At 40.6% G+C, this 17,994-nt stretch overlaps 1 protein-coding gene across 3 annotated transcripts in view; it reads right to left on the reverse strand.

Annotated features, from left to right (window-relative positions):
* LOC135567281 (uncharacterized) overlaps positions 1-9,738 on the reverse strand; it is a 15,195-nt gene extending 5,457 nt beyond the window's left edge. For all 3 annotated transcript variants that reach the window (XR_010462314.1, XM_065014705.1, XM_065014704.1), the window contains exons 1-5: positions 9,632-9,738; positions 8,583-8,831; positions 4,360-4,599; positions 1,114-1,362; positions 337-420 (exon numbers count right to left, since the gene is read on the reverse strand). Coding sequence is in view for 2 of the 3 variants with exons in the window: in XM_065014705.1 (XP_064870777.1) it covers positions 337-420; positions 1,114-1,362; positions 4,360-4,599; positions 8,583-8,685 (676 nt within the window). In the remaining variant the exon portion in view is untranslated. The remainder of the gene's footprint in view (positions 1-336; positions 421-1,113; positions 1,363-4,359; positions 4,600-8,582; positions 8,832-9,631) is intronic.
* Between the last annotated feature and the right edge of the window lie 8,256 nt (positions 9,739-17,994).

Consider the following 17,994-nt stretch of genomic DNA (forward strand, 5'->3'; position numbering starts at 1 on the left):
AGTCAGAGCAGGAGTATGGCTTCACTCCTGTATGTATACGTTCATGTGTTTTTAAGTTGCCCAGTAGAGAGAAACTCTTTCCACAGTCAGAGCAGGAATAAGGCTTCTCTCCTGTGTGTGTTCTCTGATGAACTTCTAGATGAGCTGATGTTGTGAAGCATTTTACACAGTCAGAGCAGGAGTAAGGCTTCCCTCCAGTGTGCACTCTCTGATGAACTGCCAAAGCTCCTGGTGTTGTGAATCTCTTCCCACAGTCAGTACAGGAATAGGGATTCTCTCCAGTGTGTATTTGTAGGTGTGTTTTTAGCTTTGATAGAAATGGGAAAATCTCCTCACAATGTGGGCAGTGGTGAGACCTCTTAGCTCTGTCATCTTCCTGCTGATGCTCTCTGGATGTAGAGAATGTCTTAACATGGTCTCCTGTGTGAACAACATCAGAACAACCAGTCAGTTGGTGTGATATACATGTCAATCAAAAGTATATATTATGAAGCCCTTTTTACATCAGCAGTTGTCAGAAAGTGCTTCACAGAAACCCAGCCCAAAATCCCCAAAGAGCAAGCAATGCAGATGTAGCAGCACAGTAGCCAGGAAAAACTCCCTAGAAAGCAGGAACCTTGGAAGAAATGTAGAGAGGAACCAGGCCCAAAGGGGTGGCCAGTCCTCTTCTGTCTGTACCGGGTGACATATGTATTCATATCAGTAGGCTGTACAATACAGGGGAATAAAACTATTCTAAAAGTGGGTAAGAGATGAAAGCTAAAAAGGGGCTTGTCATCCTCCACTTACTATCACAAGAGTTAGTAACGACACAGACGAATTTCATATCATCCTCCACTCACTATCACAAGGGTTAGTAACTACACAGACTCATTTCATAGAACTTTAAAACACTGCCAGTTTGTCTACTCCACTTCTTTAGTCTACACTCTGATCACTCCAGACAGCCCAGTGAATAAAACTAATGCTGGAAATAATGGTGTCAAACCATGCAAGTCTCAGTAGCATGAAATAACATCTACCTTCTCATTGAAACAGTTCTACTGCAACTTTTCATACACAGTGGAAAGTTGGAACCAACAACAAACTTAGTTAGATAGAACCTGCTCTTACCATGAGAAACAGATTTCCCAATCTTCTCCTCCTCTTCTTCATCTTTAATGTTGACATTCAGCTCCAGTGTTTGACTGCAGTCTTCCAGCTTCACTGATGCCATCTCTGGATCCTGCAGCGCAAACTGGGCTTCACTGTCACAATCAGGACCCAGTGAATGTAGGTTTGGACTCAGTGTGGAAGGAGAGAGGCAGGCTGGGTTTGTCCTCACTGTTGATGTTACCGGCCTCAGACTTAATTCTAGTCGTCCTGTAGTAACAATGAGAAACAGAAAAAAATAAAAAAATAAAAGTTAGTCTTGACAGTTCTGGCACTTGCTTTATTTTCAAAAAATATACATAAAAATATATTTATTTTTGTTCAATTATCTAATTCAGTGCTTGACTTGGACTGAAATAGGTGCCGATACTCAGCTCCGGTGAGCTGAGGACTGATCTCAGTTCAATAGATCTGGTAGCTAAGCATTGACAACAAAACATGAATTAACTCACATTAGACAAAGTACACGCTATAAATTAGGCTGCGCAACGTAACTGAATCTATAGTAGATTTCCCCATTCAGTACTAGCTCGTGCTTGGCTCTGCCCCCTATGACTCATCTGTTCCCATTGGAAACAACTGGCTGTGGTCGGTCTTGGTTTGGTGCAACCATCGTTGCATTCAGGGATCCTTGTGATGGCCCTACCTCATTATATGAGAATGGTGGTGCTTAATTTGAGCCAGATCTTCCAGCTCCTCTCAGTTTTGCAGTCTTTCGTTCCAGAACCCATTTGCCAGGATCAGGTAGCCTACCTCTTGTGACATGAAAAAGTATTTCATCACGCAAAAATCTGCATAAAAGCAATCAAGAGTAATTACATTTGGATTCCTCTGTAATTATCATGCCCCATAAAAAACGTGCCTGATGTTCTAAGAATGTATTAATGTTGGGCCGAACCAGGTTTATGGTTTGTGCAACATTGTAGCCTATTTAGACCAAGGCGTGGCCATTACGGTGGTGAGAGAGAAGCACACCTGTATCTCTTACAGAACTAAAATGAGATTCACTTTCTATGATCTCTCTCCCTCTCTGTGCTGTTATAGACATGAGCAGACAACTCATCTCTCCAGCATTGCACTTCTTCATTTATTTCCTGATAGAATAATAGCTGTGGGAAGTGTGTTGAGGTGCTGCAGGACTCTGCAGTCTGTTCAGAAAGAAACTAAATCATTCCCAATACAACACCAGGAGTATTTAGCTACAGAGGATCAATAGCTAATTTAAAAAAGCCCAGCTGTGGATTGTGTGCAGCCAAATCACAAGGCATGTCTACAGTCAGGAACATGTGGCAAATCTGTCAGTGAACAACATGCAGCCAAAACAGGCCTTTAGCAATATTTCTAATCCAATCACTGGAAAACACAGGTTGTAAAGCAAATGGATCCTGCTGAAAAGAAAATACTAATCTGTCTGTGTGTTAACAAGTTATCAACTTCCAAATAGGCCTATTGAGCAAACAGCACAGTTTTACAAATGAAAGCAAGAGAGATAAGCTTTTGTCCGGTGAGTGAGCTGCACATCATTGGGTGAGTCAGTGAAACTGGAAAGCTTGTTTAGGACTATAGTTATAACACCTGGCCTAGACTATTGATGGATTAGAGACACGGTCGTTTATATTGACCTCAGATTCTCAGTTTGTCAGTGTCAAAGTAGTCTGTCATTTTGGTCATTTGTGAGGTATTAAAAAATATTCTTCAAAAGTCCCCAGTCATCTAAAATGATGTAGAACTGCATGAAATCCGTTTATAAAAGGCCACATTTTTCCAGGACTCCAGGCTACAATAAATGTACTTCATGTGTGTAACTTCTGTAAGCGGCTCAACACCACTGCTCCCTAGTGGCACAGTGGTCTAAGGCACCGCATCTCAGTGCAAGAGGCATCACAACAGTCCCTGGTTCGTATCCAGTCTGTATCACATCTGGCCGTGATTGGCAGTCCCATAGGGCGGCGCACAATTGGCCCAGCATCGTCTGGGTTTGGTACGGGTAGGCCGTCACTGTAAATAATAATTTGTTCTTAACTGACTTGCCGAGTTAAATAAAATAAAACAAGTATAATATGCCAGTTCGCAAAAGCCATGATAATGAATGCAATGCTTTATTGTAAAGGTATTTTATTTAATGTGTTCTGGTACCTCGGAGACCCGCAGGTCAACACTCTCGGGCTCAGTTTTGGTTCCAGCACCTCCCCAATTTACACATTAAGCACTGGAGAAATTGGTAGCTGCCGCTGCCTCCTCCGGCACACATCTCCTTTGCATAGAATTCGCGAGGATGTTGATTTTGGCCTTTGGAATAGACCACAACCACAACACCTGAACAGGATCGATACATCCGAACATCACACCTGCTAGACAGGAATGTCAGTGTTTTGCCATGGCCAGCGAAGAGCCCGGATCTCAATCCCATTGAGCAGGTCAGGGACCTGTAGGATCGGAGGGTGAGGGATAGGACCATTCCCCCAGGAAATGTCCGGGATCTTGCAGGTGCCTTGGTGGAAGAGTGGGGTAACATCCCACAGCAAGCACTGGCAAATCTGGTGCAGTCCATGAGGAGATGCACTGCAGTACTTAATGCAGCTGGTGGCCACACCAGATACCGACTGTTACTTTTGATTTTGACCCCCCCCCTTTGTTCAGGGACACATTATTCTATTTCTGTTAGTCACATGTCTGTGGAACTTGTTCAGTTTATGTCTCAGTTGTTGAATCTTGTTATTTTACATACAAATATTTACACGTTAAGTTTGCTGAAAATAAACGCAGTTGACTGTAAGAGGACGTTTCTTATTTTGCCGAGTTTATTTTTACCATGTCAGCTCAGGGATTCGATCCAGCAACCTTTTGATTACTGGCCCATCTCTCTAACCACTAAACTATCTCATAAGTCATGAAAATGATGAGCCATATCATCCTCCACTCACTATCACAAGGGTTAGAAACTACACAGACTCATTTCATAGAATTTAAAAACACTGTCAGTTTTACTACACTTCTTCAGTCTACTCTCTGAACACTCCAGATCGCCCAGTGAATAAAACCAATGCTGGCAATACTGGTGTCAAATCATGCAAGTGTTAGTAGCATGAAATAACATCTACCTTCTCATTGAAACAGTTCATCATGAAACAGTTCTACTGCAACTTTTCATACACAGTGCGAAGCTGGAATGAACAACAAACTTAGTTAGATAGAACATGCTCTTACCATGACTAACAGATGTCCCAATCTTCTCCTCCTCTTCTTCATCTTTAATGTTGACATTCAGCTCCAGTGTTTGACTGCAGTCTTCCAGCTTCACTGATGCCATCTCTGGATCCTGCAGTGTAAACTGGGCTCCACTGTCACAATCAGGACCCAGTGACTGTAGGTTTCTACTCAGTGTGGAAGGAGAGAGGCAGGCTGGGTTTGTCCTCACTGTTGATGTTACCGACCTCATACCTGAGTCTGCAAATAGTATAAGAGAAACAGACACAAGTTATTTTCTTGACAGTTTTGGCAAGGTCTTTATTCTTTACTAAATATATATATTTTGTTCAATTATCTAATTCATTGCTTGACTTGGACTGAAAAAGTTGTCGATAAACATTTTGTGTGCTGGTACTGTTTATATTTTGGTGCAGGAGCTCCACAATACTTTTGAGCTAAAACTTAACCTGTAGTAGATAAATGCATAAAAGACTCAAACCATTTTGTACAAGGTTACAGTTTGTTTTAGGCATCACTATGTGATATTTTCATTGATAACCTTGTATTCACGGTTTTACTTCAAAAAACAATTGTATTTCCTGTTCACACCATAGTAACGTTTATAGATAAAGACAAACTGAATGTGTCAATATTATTTCACATGTAGAAAACTGATAATCATTACATTAAACTTCAAAAACAGTAGTGCAACCGTAAAATTGTCTCTCTGCTGCATCCACACTGAAGTCTGTTGACACAGACCGAGTGGGGGCCGCCATTTTACCACCTCGTGAATTTTTCCTTTCATGGAGTTCTACGGACAATTCCTTCGACCAAGTGATTGGTTTTTGCTCTGACATGCACTGTGAAATGTGGGACCTTATATAGACAGGTGTGTGCCTTTCCAAATCATGTCCAATCAATTGAATTTACCACAGTTTGACAACAATCAAGTTGTAGAAACATCTCAAGGATGATCAATGGAAACAAGATGCACCTGAGCTCAATGTTAAGTCGCATAGCAAAGGGTCTGAATACTTATGTAAATAAGGTATCCGTTTTTTTTATTTTTTACAAATGTTTAAACATTTCTAAAAACCTGCGTTTGCTTTGTCATTATGGGGTATTGAGTGTAGATTGATGAGGGACATTTTTCATTGAATCAATTTTAAAATAAGGCTGTAACGTAACAAAATGTAGAAAAAAATCAAGGGGTCTGAATACTTTCCGAACACACTGTACGTATTCATATCAGTAGGCTGGTACTGTACGTATTCATATCAGTAGGCTGGTACTGTACGTATTCATATCAGTAGGCTGGTACTGTACGTATTCATATCAGTAGGCTGGTACTGTACGTATTCATATCAGTAGTCTGGTACTGTACGTATTCATATCAGTAGTCTGGTACTGTGCGTATTCATATCAGTAGTCTGGTACTGTGCGTATTCATATCAGTAGGCTGGTACTGTACGTATTCATATCAGTAGTCTGGTACTGTACATATCAGTAGGCTGGTATGTACGTATTCATAGGCTGGTAGTGTAGTTCATATCAGTAGGCTGGTAGTGTACGTATTCATATCAGTAGGCTGGTAGTGTACGTATTCATATCAGTAGGCTGGTAGTGTACGTATTCATATCAGTAGGCTGGTAGTGTACGTATTCATATCAGTAGGCTGGTAGTGTACGTATTCATATCAGTAGGCTGGTAGTGTACGTATTCATATCAGTAGGCTGGTAGTGTATTCATATGGTAGTAGGCTGGTACGTATTCATATCAGTAGGCTGGTAGTGTACATATATCAGTAGGCTGGTAGTGTACGTATTCATATCAGTAGGCTGGTAGTGTACGTATTCATATCAGTAGGCTGGTAGTGTACGTATTCATATCAGTAGGCTGGTACTGTACGTATTCATATCAGTAGGCTGGTACTGTACGTATTCATATCAGTAGGCTGGTACTGTACGTATTCATATCAGTAGGCTGGTACTGTCAGTAGGCTGGTATTCATATCAGTAGGCTGGTACTGTACGTATTCATATCAGTAGGCTGGTAGTGTACGTATTCATATCAGTAGGGCTGGTATTCATATCAGTAGGCTGGTACGTATTCATATCAGTAGGCTGGTACTGTACGTATTCATATCAGTAGGCTGGTACTGTACGTATTCATATCAGTAGGCTGGTACTGGTACATATCAGTAGGCTGGTATTCATATCAGTAGGCTGGTACTGTATTCATATCAGTAGGCTGGTACTGTATATTCATATCAGTAGGCTGGTACTGTACGTATTCATATCAGTAGGCTGGTACTGTATGTATTCATATCAGTAGGCTGGTACTGTACGTATTCATATCAGTAGGCTGGTACTGTATGTATTCATATCAGTGGTACTGTATGTATTCATATCAGTAGGCTGGTACTGTATGTATTCATATCAGTAGGCTGTGCAATACAAAAGGGGAATAAAACTATTCTAAAAGTACCTCATAAGTCACAAGGGTTAGAAACTACACAGACTCACTTCATAGAACTTTAAACACTGGCAGTTTGTCTACTTCACTTCTTTAGTCTACTCTCTGAGCACTCCAGATAGACCAGTGAATAAAACAAATACTGGCAATACTGGTGTCAAACCATGCAAGTGTAAGTAGCATGAAATAACATATACCTTCTCATTGAAACAGTTCATCATGAAATCCTGCCCTGCCTTTCTAAAGTCTTCGAAAGCCAAGTTAACAAACAGATCACCGACCATTTAGAATCCCACCGTACCTTCTCCACAATCTGGTTTCTGAGTTTGTCATGGGTGCACCTCAGCCACGCCCAGGGTCCTAAACAATATCATAACCGTCAACGATAAAAGACAGTACTGTGCAGCCGTCTTCATCTACCTGGCCAAGGCTTTTGACTCTGTCAATCACCGCATTCTTATCAGCAGACTCAACAGCCTTGGTTTCTCAAATGACTGCCTTGCCTGGTTCACCAACTACTTCTCCAATAGAGTTCAGTGTGTCAAATCGGAGGGCCTGTTGTCCGGGCCTCTGGCAGGCTCTATGGGCCCCACAGGGTTCAATTCTCGGGCCGACTCTTTTCTCTGAATATATCAATGATGTCGCTTTTGCTGCTGGTGATTCTCTGATCCACCTCTACGTAGACACCATTCTGTAAATTTCTTCCCCTTCTTTGGACACTGTGTTAACTAACCTCCAGGCGAGCTTCAATGCAACACAACTCTCCTTCCGTGGCCTCCAACTGCTCTTAAATGCAAGTAAAACTAAATGTATGCTCTTCAACAGATCACTGCCCACACCTGCCCGCCCGTCCAGAATCACTACTCTGGACGGTTCTGACTTAGGTATTTGTAGTTGTCCACATATTCTAGGTGCCTGGTTAGACTGTAAACTCACATTAAGCATCTCCAAACCAAAAGTAAATCTAGAATCGGCTTCCTATTTTGCAACAAAGCCTACTTCACTCATGCTGCATAACATACCCCCGTAAAACTGACTATCCTACCCATCCTTGACTTCGGCAATGTCATTTACAAAATAGCCTCCAACGCTCTACTCAGCAAATTGGATGTAGTCATCTGTTTTGTCACCAAAGCCCCATATACTACCCACCACTGCGACCTGTATGCTCTCGTTGGCTGGTCCTCGCTTCATATTGGTCCCCAAACCCACTGGCTTCAGGTCATCTATAAGTCTTTGCTAGGTAAAGCCCCACCTTATCTCTGCTCACTGGTCACCATAGCAACACCCACCCATAGCACACGGTCCAGCAGGCATATTTCACTGGTCATCCCCAAAGCCAACTCCTCATTAGGCCGCCTGTCCTTCCAGGTCTCTGCTGCCAATGACTGGAACGAATTGCAAAAATCACTGAGGCTGGAGACATACCTCCCTCATTAACTTTAAGCATCAGCTGTCAGAGCAGCTTACCGATCACAGCCCATCTGTATATAAACCACCCAACTACCCCATCACCATATTTTTATTTATTTTTCCTATTTTGCACCCCAGTATCTCTACTTGCACATCTATCACTCCAGTGTTAATGCTAAGTTGTAATTATTTCGCCACTACGGCCTATTTATTGCCTTACCCCCCTAATCTTACTACATTTGCACACACAGCATATAGACTGTTCTATTGTGTTATTGAAGTACGTTTGTTTATCCCATGTGTTTATCCCATGTGTTTATCCCATGTGTTTTTGTCAAACCTGTGCTTACCATGAGAAACAGATTTCCCAATCTTCTCCTCCTCTTCTTCATCTTTAATGTTGACATTCAGCTCCAGTGTTTGACTGCAGTCTTCCAGCTTCACTGATGCCATCTCTGGATCCTGCAGTGCAAACTGGGCTCCACTGTCACAATCAGGACCCAGTGACTGTAGGTTTGGACACAGTGTGGAAGGAGAGTGGCAGGCTGGGTTTGTCTTCACTGTTGATGTTACCGGCCTCAGACTTTATCTGAGTCGGTCTGTAGTAATTAGGAGAAACGGACACAAAAGTTAGTCCCAGAACTGTCAAGACTTTCTTTATTATCTAAAAATATGATTTATATTTAGGTGTAGGAGCTACACAATACTGTTGAGCTAATATTCTATAAGAGGAACATGAGCTCAAACAGTAGAAATTTGAGGTGCCGGTACTCAGCTCTGGTGAGCTGCTGTCCAAGACTCAAAACAGTAGCGCAACCGTAAAATTGTGTCTCTCTTGCTGCACCCTCAGTGCCTGCACTGATGTGCGTTAACACGGATAGACATATCCGTGTGGATGACGGATCACCACCTCAAGCTGAACCTCGGCAAGACGGAAAACAGTAGCGCAATCTCCCGTCTGGATTACTGCAACTCGCTGTTGGCTGGGCTCCCTGCCTGTGCCATTAAACCCCTACCGTAAAATTGTGTCTCTCTTGCTGCACCCTCAGTGCCTGCACTGATGTGCGTTAATGCAGACCGAGGAGGAACCGCCATTTTACCATCTCGTGAATTTTACACAAAACCAAAAACGACATGTAAAACGAACCCAGAAATCTCAAATAGTTTGACCCTTTATGAAATTACCTTGAGAAAATGATAAACACCCACTCAGACTAACCCAAAGTCTATAACTATGTGACTTGTAAAAAAAAAAAAAAAAAAGTGATCACGTTCACTCACGCGGTTTGACACAAAAATACCACATAAAACCTTCATCAAACGTGATAATACCTTGACGTATTTGTTACCTAGTATGTTATGACATGTTTTTTCGATATTATAACGTGCTATTACATACCAGTAGTAATATATTTGAAACGGACACAGAAGTTGTCGTCTCGACTGCACAATTCTGCCGTGTCCTTTATTGTGAAGAACAATGCGCGCCTGCGCGGAACTTCCTGTTCCCCTACAACCAGTTTCTCAACCCAGAGACGTAACAACGCGAGACTTCAGATAACGCTTGTGAAGCAGACCAAGCCTGGGTTTGACAAGTCAATGAGAGAAGTGAACAATTCTGATACTTTTGCAGCGTTTAATGGGGATCCTAATAAATACCCAAAATATTCCGTTGGCACACACTTGATACATGGCCATTATTTTATCAATGTCATAACTGCAGTGGTTTATTCACAATAGCTCTCACTGCGTATCATACATATCCCAGCATCACATCAGTAGATATTGGAAATCTTCCAGTACATATGTGTCCATTACACATTTTGTAGTCGTCAGCTGGATGAGTGCACTATATATATGTGTGTCTGGGTCATTATACCCCATTTAGACATGCACCTGTCTGGGGACTGACCATGACTGTTTATTTTTTAATCATTGTATGGCTCTAATGTTTCCATGTCCTAATATGAAACCAAACTAAAATTAGTGCAAGGCAAAAAGATAATGGTGGCTCAATGCCAGAGGGGATAATCATTAACATAAAGAGGAGTTTCTATGTGTGTGACGTAAAGATGAAACCTGTATAAAGAGTGTGTGCCAAGGCTGGAAAGTTAGTTGTTTTCATGAACCAGCAAGGCTGATATTACTCTGTAATAAAAGTCTATTTGAACTCACAGGCGAGAAATGTGTATGTGAGAAATATTATTGACTGAATATTTTCACAACATAGGCAGACACTCTTCACTCTTCCAGCGAAACTCCAGATATAACACCCTTTAATCGGTACCCTGCTCCAAAAAACAATGCTCTCTCCTTCTGCTCTTCTGAGACACATGAAATCAAACCAAAACCACTACTGGTCACTCTGCCTGAATCTACCTTCCGTAATGCCTTCTTTACCATCTTCCTGACCTCAAATGATCTCCCAAAAATACATAATTGTTGACGAATCGCACTCCAAAAAAACACGATGTTCGTTTACAACTTGTTGTATTTTTGTTCCATTTTTCATTGTCACCGTTTTCCATTCATTCTTACCAACTTTACTCAACCGCAAGCCATCAGAATCTAACAGCACTTCCGCCTCGCCATATTTCCCTCCCCAAAACCAGACACACCCCGCTACAGACTAACTCCTGCATGTGGAATCCTGCATTGAAGAAATGTAACAACTACAGTTTCTTCCCTCTACCCTCTACTTTTTTGAACATTCTGTTAAAAATCGCGCAACATTTCAGCGCCCTGCTACTCATGCCAGGAATATAGTATATGCATTTGCTTAGTCTGTGTGGATAGAAAACACTCAGACGTTTATAAAACTGGTTAAATCACTGCTGTGGCTTTACCAGAACGGCATTTACATCGAAAAGCACAGGAAAAACTGATCACTGAAAATGGAAAAATATATCCATGCGCTACTTGAACCCATTGATAAAGGTGAACCACAATTAATTGACTGAGGTTGCAGTACCTACAGCTTCCACACGGTGTCTAGAGTCTTGTCATTTGCCTTCGAGTTTTTTCTTGGTCAAACACATGCAAGGCACCGTATTTCTTCAGGTCTAGGACCGGATATTTTGGTTGAGTTTCTAGCCGGACATTTTTCCAGACGAACAGCTAATGATTTTTACATCGCCTCCTGATGAATTTTATCGCTTATTAACGTTTACTAATACCTAAAGTTGCATTACAAAAGTATTTCGAAGTGTTTTGTGAAAGTTTATCGTCGACTTTTTGAATTTTAAAAAATGACGTTACGTTTTGAAACGATGTTTTTTTCGTTTATCACACAGTCTACATATAACCATATCTAGGCTTTATATGGACCGATTTAATCGAAATAAAGACCCAATAGTGTTTATGGGACATCTAGGAGTGCCAACAAAGAAGATGGTGAAAGGTAATGAATGTTTTCTATTTTATTGTGCGGTTTGTGTAACGCCGAAATGCTAATTATTTTGTTTACGTCCCCTGCAGGTCTTTTGTGTTGTAGTGTATTGTTTCATGCTATCAGATAATAGCTTCTCATGCTTTCGCCGAAAAGCATTTTAAAAATCTGACTTGTTGCCTGGATTCACAACGAGTGTAGCTTTAATTCGATACCCTGCATGTGTATTTTAATGAACGTTTGAGTTTTAACTAATACTATTAGCATTTAGCGTAGCGCATTTGCATTTCCAGAGCTCTAGTTGGGACGCAAGCGTCTCGAGTAGAGGGAAGAGGTTTTAAAGGGGAATTTCACCCTGGCTCTACCGTGGCATATAGTCATTAGTATAAGAACAACATTACGTTTTTTGTAATAAACATCAAAATTATCCTAACCACAAGCTAGAACTAGCACATAGAACTAGCACATTTTCATTTCACTGGTAGAATCGAGAAGTGTCTACTTCCTGTATATTCATCTGCTCATAGTGAACCACCAAGTCCCGCATTCGGGAGTTGAACAGGTGTTATCAAGTCGAGGGAGGGGGAGGGAGTTTGAGGCACCAATCTTGAATGTCATTGAGTGACCAGAAAAACAGTCTGGGGGTGAGTTATTGGCAGATGTAATCAACAAAGTCCGAAAAATCACTAATTAAATCAATCAATATTACTGTCTGTTGAGCTGTATTTGAACAGCCAATCACGTGTTTTGCTTTGCCTCAGGTAAGATGATATCATCTCACCTACTCATTAAAATTTGTCCACCGTGGATGACAGACCAAAAGGATAGCTGTAGATTAATCAACTCTCCACTAGGAGGTGCTGGCCAGCCTATTGTCTTTTCTGATAGTGGATATAAGGTTGAAGATCTAACATTGTTTCAAAGGTACAAATTCAACATATATTCAATCTATTTATACAAGGTTTCACTATGTTGAAAATTGGTTAACATGATGCCATAATCCTGTGGTTGAACCTCAAAACAACAGCTTTTGCAAATCCAATGTACAGTATTCTACACATACATTCCACGTCACAATACGTTGATAAATTATGTTGAAACACTGTTGATTCAACCATTTTGTGCCCAGTTGGCACCTTGTCAATTGTGCTGTGTTTTGTTAGCTTCTATTGAAAAGATATTAATTTGGATTTGCCCTTAAGGTTGAACTCACAATGAAACAATTTGTGGTGAGAACCAATATAGATAATTAGATATGATATTGATTTTGTTTGATATAGATATGAGCAAGGCATATTGTGATATCGGTTTATCCTTGATGTTAACCTACACTTTTATGTATAGTAGAACAGCCTTCCCTCAAAACCTTCTCAATGTAGCAACAACCACTTGACCACAGGCATTCAATTGATTCCTATTGTGTTCAAACTGTTGAGGTATGTTAGACACCCAGAACAATCACACTTGGCCCAACCAGCATCCAGCATCAGTTTTCTGGACTTCACAAAGCCATGGAAGTGAAGTGTAGACAGTTGCATTGTTATTCATTGAAATAGATATGATCTCAATGGAGGCTGCTGAGAGGAGGACAGTTCATAATAATGGCTGGAACGGCATCAAACACCTGGAAACCATGTGTTTGATGTATTTGATACCATTCCAACCATTCCCACAGCCTGGCCTCCCCAATTAAGGTGTTGGTAGACACAACATGTATCAGATAGAGATGTTGTGATGATCAGTTTGGGATCATTTTTTACTACTAAATTATTATTTCTTTAATGATAAACAGGCTATGAAATGACTGACTACATGTGTTTATTAAATTGTTTTTTCAAAACTAGATTTGTTATTTTAGTGATTGATAATAAATGTGTTTGGAAAACCACATTCAAGCCAACTAAATTGATCTGCCAATGAAACTTAAAGTTTGTATATGAATTTGTACTGGTCAAACTCTTCTCTTTTGTCTAATCAATTACAAAAATGATGTTTCAAGTGACATATTTACTGTTTTTCTGAAGCTGAACAAGACAGCCAGTTGAAATTAAAGTTAAGTTCCTGGGCCGACACATCACAGACAAAGTGAAATGGTCCACAGACAGTGTGGCAACAGCGCCTCTTCAACCTCAGGAGGCTGAAGGTGAGGTCAGTACAGGTGCATCAAAGCAGGGACCGAGAGACTGAAAAACAGCTTCTATCTCAAGGTCATCAGACAGCTAAACAGCAAGTATTAACTCAGAGAGGCTGCTGCCTAGATTCAGCCCCAATCACTGGACACTTTAATAAATTGATCACTAGTCACTTTAAACAATGCCACTTTAATCGTGTTTACATATCTTACATTACTCATACCCCATGTATATATTGTATTTTATACCATCTATTGCACCTTGCCTATGTGCAATAGACCTTGCCTATGTCGCTCGGCCATTGCTCAACCATATACTTATATGTACATATTCTCATTCACCCCTTTAGATTTGTGTGTATTAGGTAGTTGTTGGGGAATTGTTAGATTACTTGTTAGATATTACTGCACTGTCGGAACTAGAAGCACAAGCATTTCGCTACACTCACATTAACATCTGCTAACCATGAGTATCTGACCAATAAAATGTGATTTGATTTGAGCATCACAAAGCTAAATCTGACCTATTCTCTAAAATGTTTTGTCAGCATAAGCAGCTGTGAGACCTGCTAGAGTACTGCAACTTTATTGATCTCCTGAATCATTGTAGTTATCGGGGGTTATCTTTACAGTAAATATAATGCTTTTGTTTAATTCGTGGAATTCAAAATAATACATGTTTATTGATCTACTCAATACATGTCACGACACCAGTACACATTGGGACAAGCCAATTTGCTAGCCACCAATTTTCTCTAAATCAAATCAGTGATGACAATTGAACAGTCTTAAGGCCAGGAGATAGAAGCAGTTTCATTCTCGTGGTACCAGCTTTGATGCACCTGTACTGTCTCAGCCTTCAAGATGGTGGCAGGGTGAACAGGCCGTGTCTCGGGTGGCTGAGGTTCTTGATGATCTTCTTGGCCTTCCACAGAGATCATCTACGATGAATATGTTATGGGTTGAAAAACTTAGACACTAAAACAGACACCCCTTTCGTTTTTTAAAAACCAAGGATTACTTGTGTAGCTAATCAAGTTCACTTTTATATTTTACATGCTTTAGCAGAAGTTAGTCCATCAGTCCAATAGATGTCACTGTTGCACTGTGGTGGTGGGGGACAGGAAGTTCCGGTTTGGCGCTCACCATTCTTCATAATAAAGAAAACGCCCGAATTGTGCTTTCCCTTTCTCGTTATTTCTACAGGTATGTAATAGCACGTTTAAACTGCCTAATATCGAAATGACGTCATAACATGTTAGATAACACATCCATCAAGCTGTTGGGGCGGCAGGTAAGCCTAGTGGTTAGAGCGTTGGGATAGTAAATATATAAAATAGGTTTCTGGATCGAATCCTAGAGCCGACTAGGTAAAAATGTGGCCTTCTGCTCCTGAACAAGGCTGTAAGGATTTTTCTTAACTGACTTGCCTAGTTAAATAAAGATAAAATAATGTTTGGGAAAGGTTTTGTCTTATTTTTCTGTCCACCCGAGTGAGCGAAGAACGTGATAAAAAAAGATTTTACAAGCACATGGCGAGGTGTCCACCACACGTTTAAAATTGTGTGGATTTCCAGGTTCATACTCAGTGGGTTTCGCCTGGGGATGTTCTGTACAAAAAAGTTGTGGAAAGTTGCAGATAGAAATGTTTGAATAGAACTGACATGATTCCTAAGAATCAGAGGCATGTTTGTTCTACATGATACATTTCTATCTGAATGTGGCAAACGTCTCCGTCCTCCACCTATGTGAAGCTAGCTACAATAACGATTAGCCTCAAACGTAGAATTTTCGGTTCACCCTGATTTGAAAGTAATGCAAACTGATACAAATGAATGGAATCAAGTCATATTTGGACTAGATAACGCCAAACATGGTTGCAATGTTACTTAATTAAAAATGAATTACAATAATTATTTAGGTTGAAAATAAACAACAAAACTGTTATAATCCCACTGTGGATGTATTAGACCATATAATTGCATTGGGGACATTTTTATATATACTTATAGAACGGGTTGGTTTGTGCACCCAGGAAATGGGTGACACCCACAGAATACAATTACCAATAGTTAACACACAGGTCCGGTCACACACATTTCCTAGTTAGCAAAAGTCCAGATGGATATTGTCATTTATTGCCATGGTAACAAATCCCTAACTTGCAACCCATATGACCCCAAACTGTTCACACCCCTCTGCATTTAGCAGTTTTAAAGGTAATATCCCACAACCCTCTTGTTGGTGGAGAGGGCATTTTTAGCCCACAACCCTCTTGTTGGTGGAGAGAGCATTTAGCAGTTTTAAAGGTAATATCCCACAACCCTCTTGTTGGTGGATTTATTTTAAAGGTAATATCCACAACCCTCTTGTTGGTGGAGAGAGCATTTAGCAGTTTTAAAGGTAATATCCCACAACCCTCTTGTTGGTGGAGAGAGCATTTAGCAGTTTTAAAGGTAATATCCCACAACCCTCTTGTTGGTGGAGAGAGCATTTAGCAGTTTTAAAGGTAATATCCCACAACCCTCTTGTTGGTGGAGAGAGCATTTAGCAGTTTTAAAGGTAATATCCAAGAGAGCATTTAGCAGTTTTACCCTCTTGTTGGTGGAGAGAGCATTTAGCAGTTTTAAAGGTAATATCCCACAACCCTCTTGTTGGGAGAGAGCATTTAGCAGTTTTAAAGGTAATATCCCACAACCCTCTTGTTGGTGGAGAGAGCATTTAGCAGTTTTAAAGGTAATATCCCACAACCCTCTTGTTGGTGGAGAGAGCATTTAGCAGTTTTAAAGGTAATATCCCACAACCCTCTTGTTGGTGGAGAGAGCATTTAGCAGTTTTAAAGGTAATATCCCACAACCCTCTTGTTGGTGGAAGAGCATTTAGCAGTTTTAAAGGTAATATCCCACAACCCTCTTGTTGGTGGAGAGAGCATTTAGCAGTTTTAAAGGTAATATCCCACAACCCTCTTGTTGGTGGAGAGAGCATTTAGCAGTTTTAAAGGTAATATCCCACAACCCTCTTGTTGGTGGAGAGAGCATTTAGCAGTTTTAAAGGTAATATCCCACAACTACACATTTTGTGATGGGGCCAAGATGTATTTTTGGGCTGTTTTAAAGCAAGTTTCCTGCAATTCTACACATTTCCATTTCTGTGTGTTTATATGATACCAGGGGTCGAAGCCCAACCAAACAGTATTATGTATATTTTTGGGGGACCCGGGGTCCGTATTGACCCCGTTCAGTTACAGTCTACCAGTTGAGTATGGAGGGTCTTTTGTTTGTGTTGGACATTCATATTGCACTCAACAGTCTTAACTATGGATTGTTCAGCCTACTCAGTGACACCCACAGAACACAACTATGTAGAGTTTACACAAATATTAGCATCTCAGCTCTATTGCAGGACTCTGAAACCTCTGTTGTCCGGGAGTTGGACCCCGTCAGCTAAATTGTCATGATCATCAGTGGTTTCAAGTTTCTCTGTACATTTTTGAGGAGATGATCACAGCAAAAAATAATAACTTCTGCATTTCCCGCTGTGTTAAACGCATTGATTCTCATTGCAAATCAGCTCAGGACAACTTCTGATAGAGTTGGGTAGCTGATGGGTCTATTCAGCTCTTAAATAGACAAAACATTTAATCACAGGAACCAGCCAATGCAACTGCCTACAACATGGATGGACGTTCATAACATTCCATTGCAGGCCGACACTGTAAGACCCTAGAAAGGACGGACCGACGTCGACATCTTTTGGATGTCATTTTTTAAATTTGGCCCAAACATTAGACCTGAACAAATCTGAACCAATCACTCAGACATCATTAGGCAGGTTTCCATTGACCCAGGTGCATTCGACTAAAGCAATGTTGCTAAAATACGGTGAAGACACTATTATTCAGGAAAATAGTACTTAGTGCTGCCTAAAACATACTGCAAACTTGTACTGAATGTTTTATTGTAATTTATGCGTTTATGTAAATTCAGGAGATCTACTATAGATTAAGTTCACTTAAGTTGTGTGGCTTAATTTAAAGCATGTACTTTGTGTCTAATGTGAATTAATTAATGTTTTGTTGTCAATGCTTAGTTACCAGATCTATTGAAATGAGATCAGTTCTTGACTTGGACAGGAGCTCATCAGAGCTGAGTACCGTCACCTCAAATTTCTACTGTTTGAGCTCATGTTCCTCTTATAGAATATTAGTTCAACAGTATTGTGGAGTTCCTGAACCTAAATATAA

The sequence above is a fragment of the Oncorhynchus nerka genome, unplaced genomic scaffold, assembly GCF_034236695.1.
Source record: "Oncorhynchus nerka isolate Pitt River unplaced genomic scaffold, Oner_Uvic_2.0 unplaced_scaffold_2296, whole genome shotgun sequence".
In the NCBI taxonomy this organism is placed as follows: Eukaryota; Metazoa; Chordata; class Actinopteri; order Salmoniformes; family Salmonidae; genus Oncorhynchus; species Oncorhynchus nerka.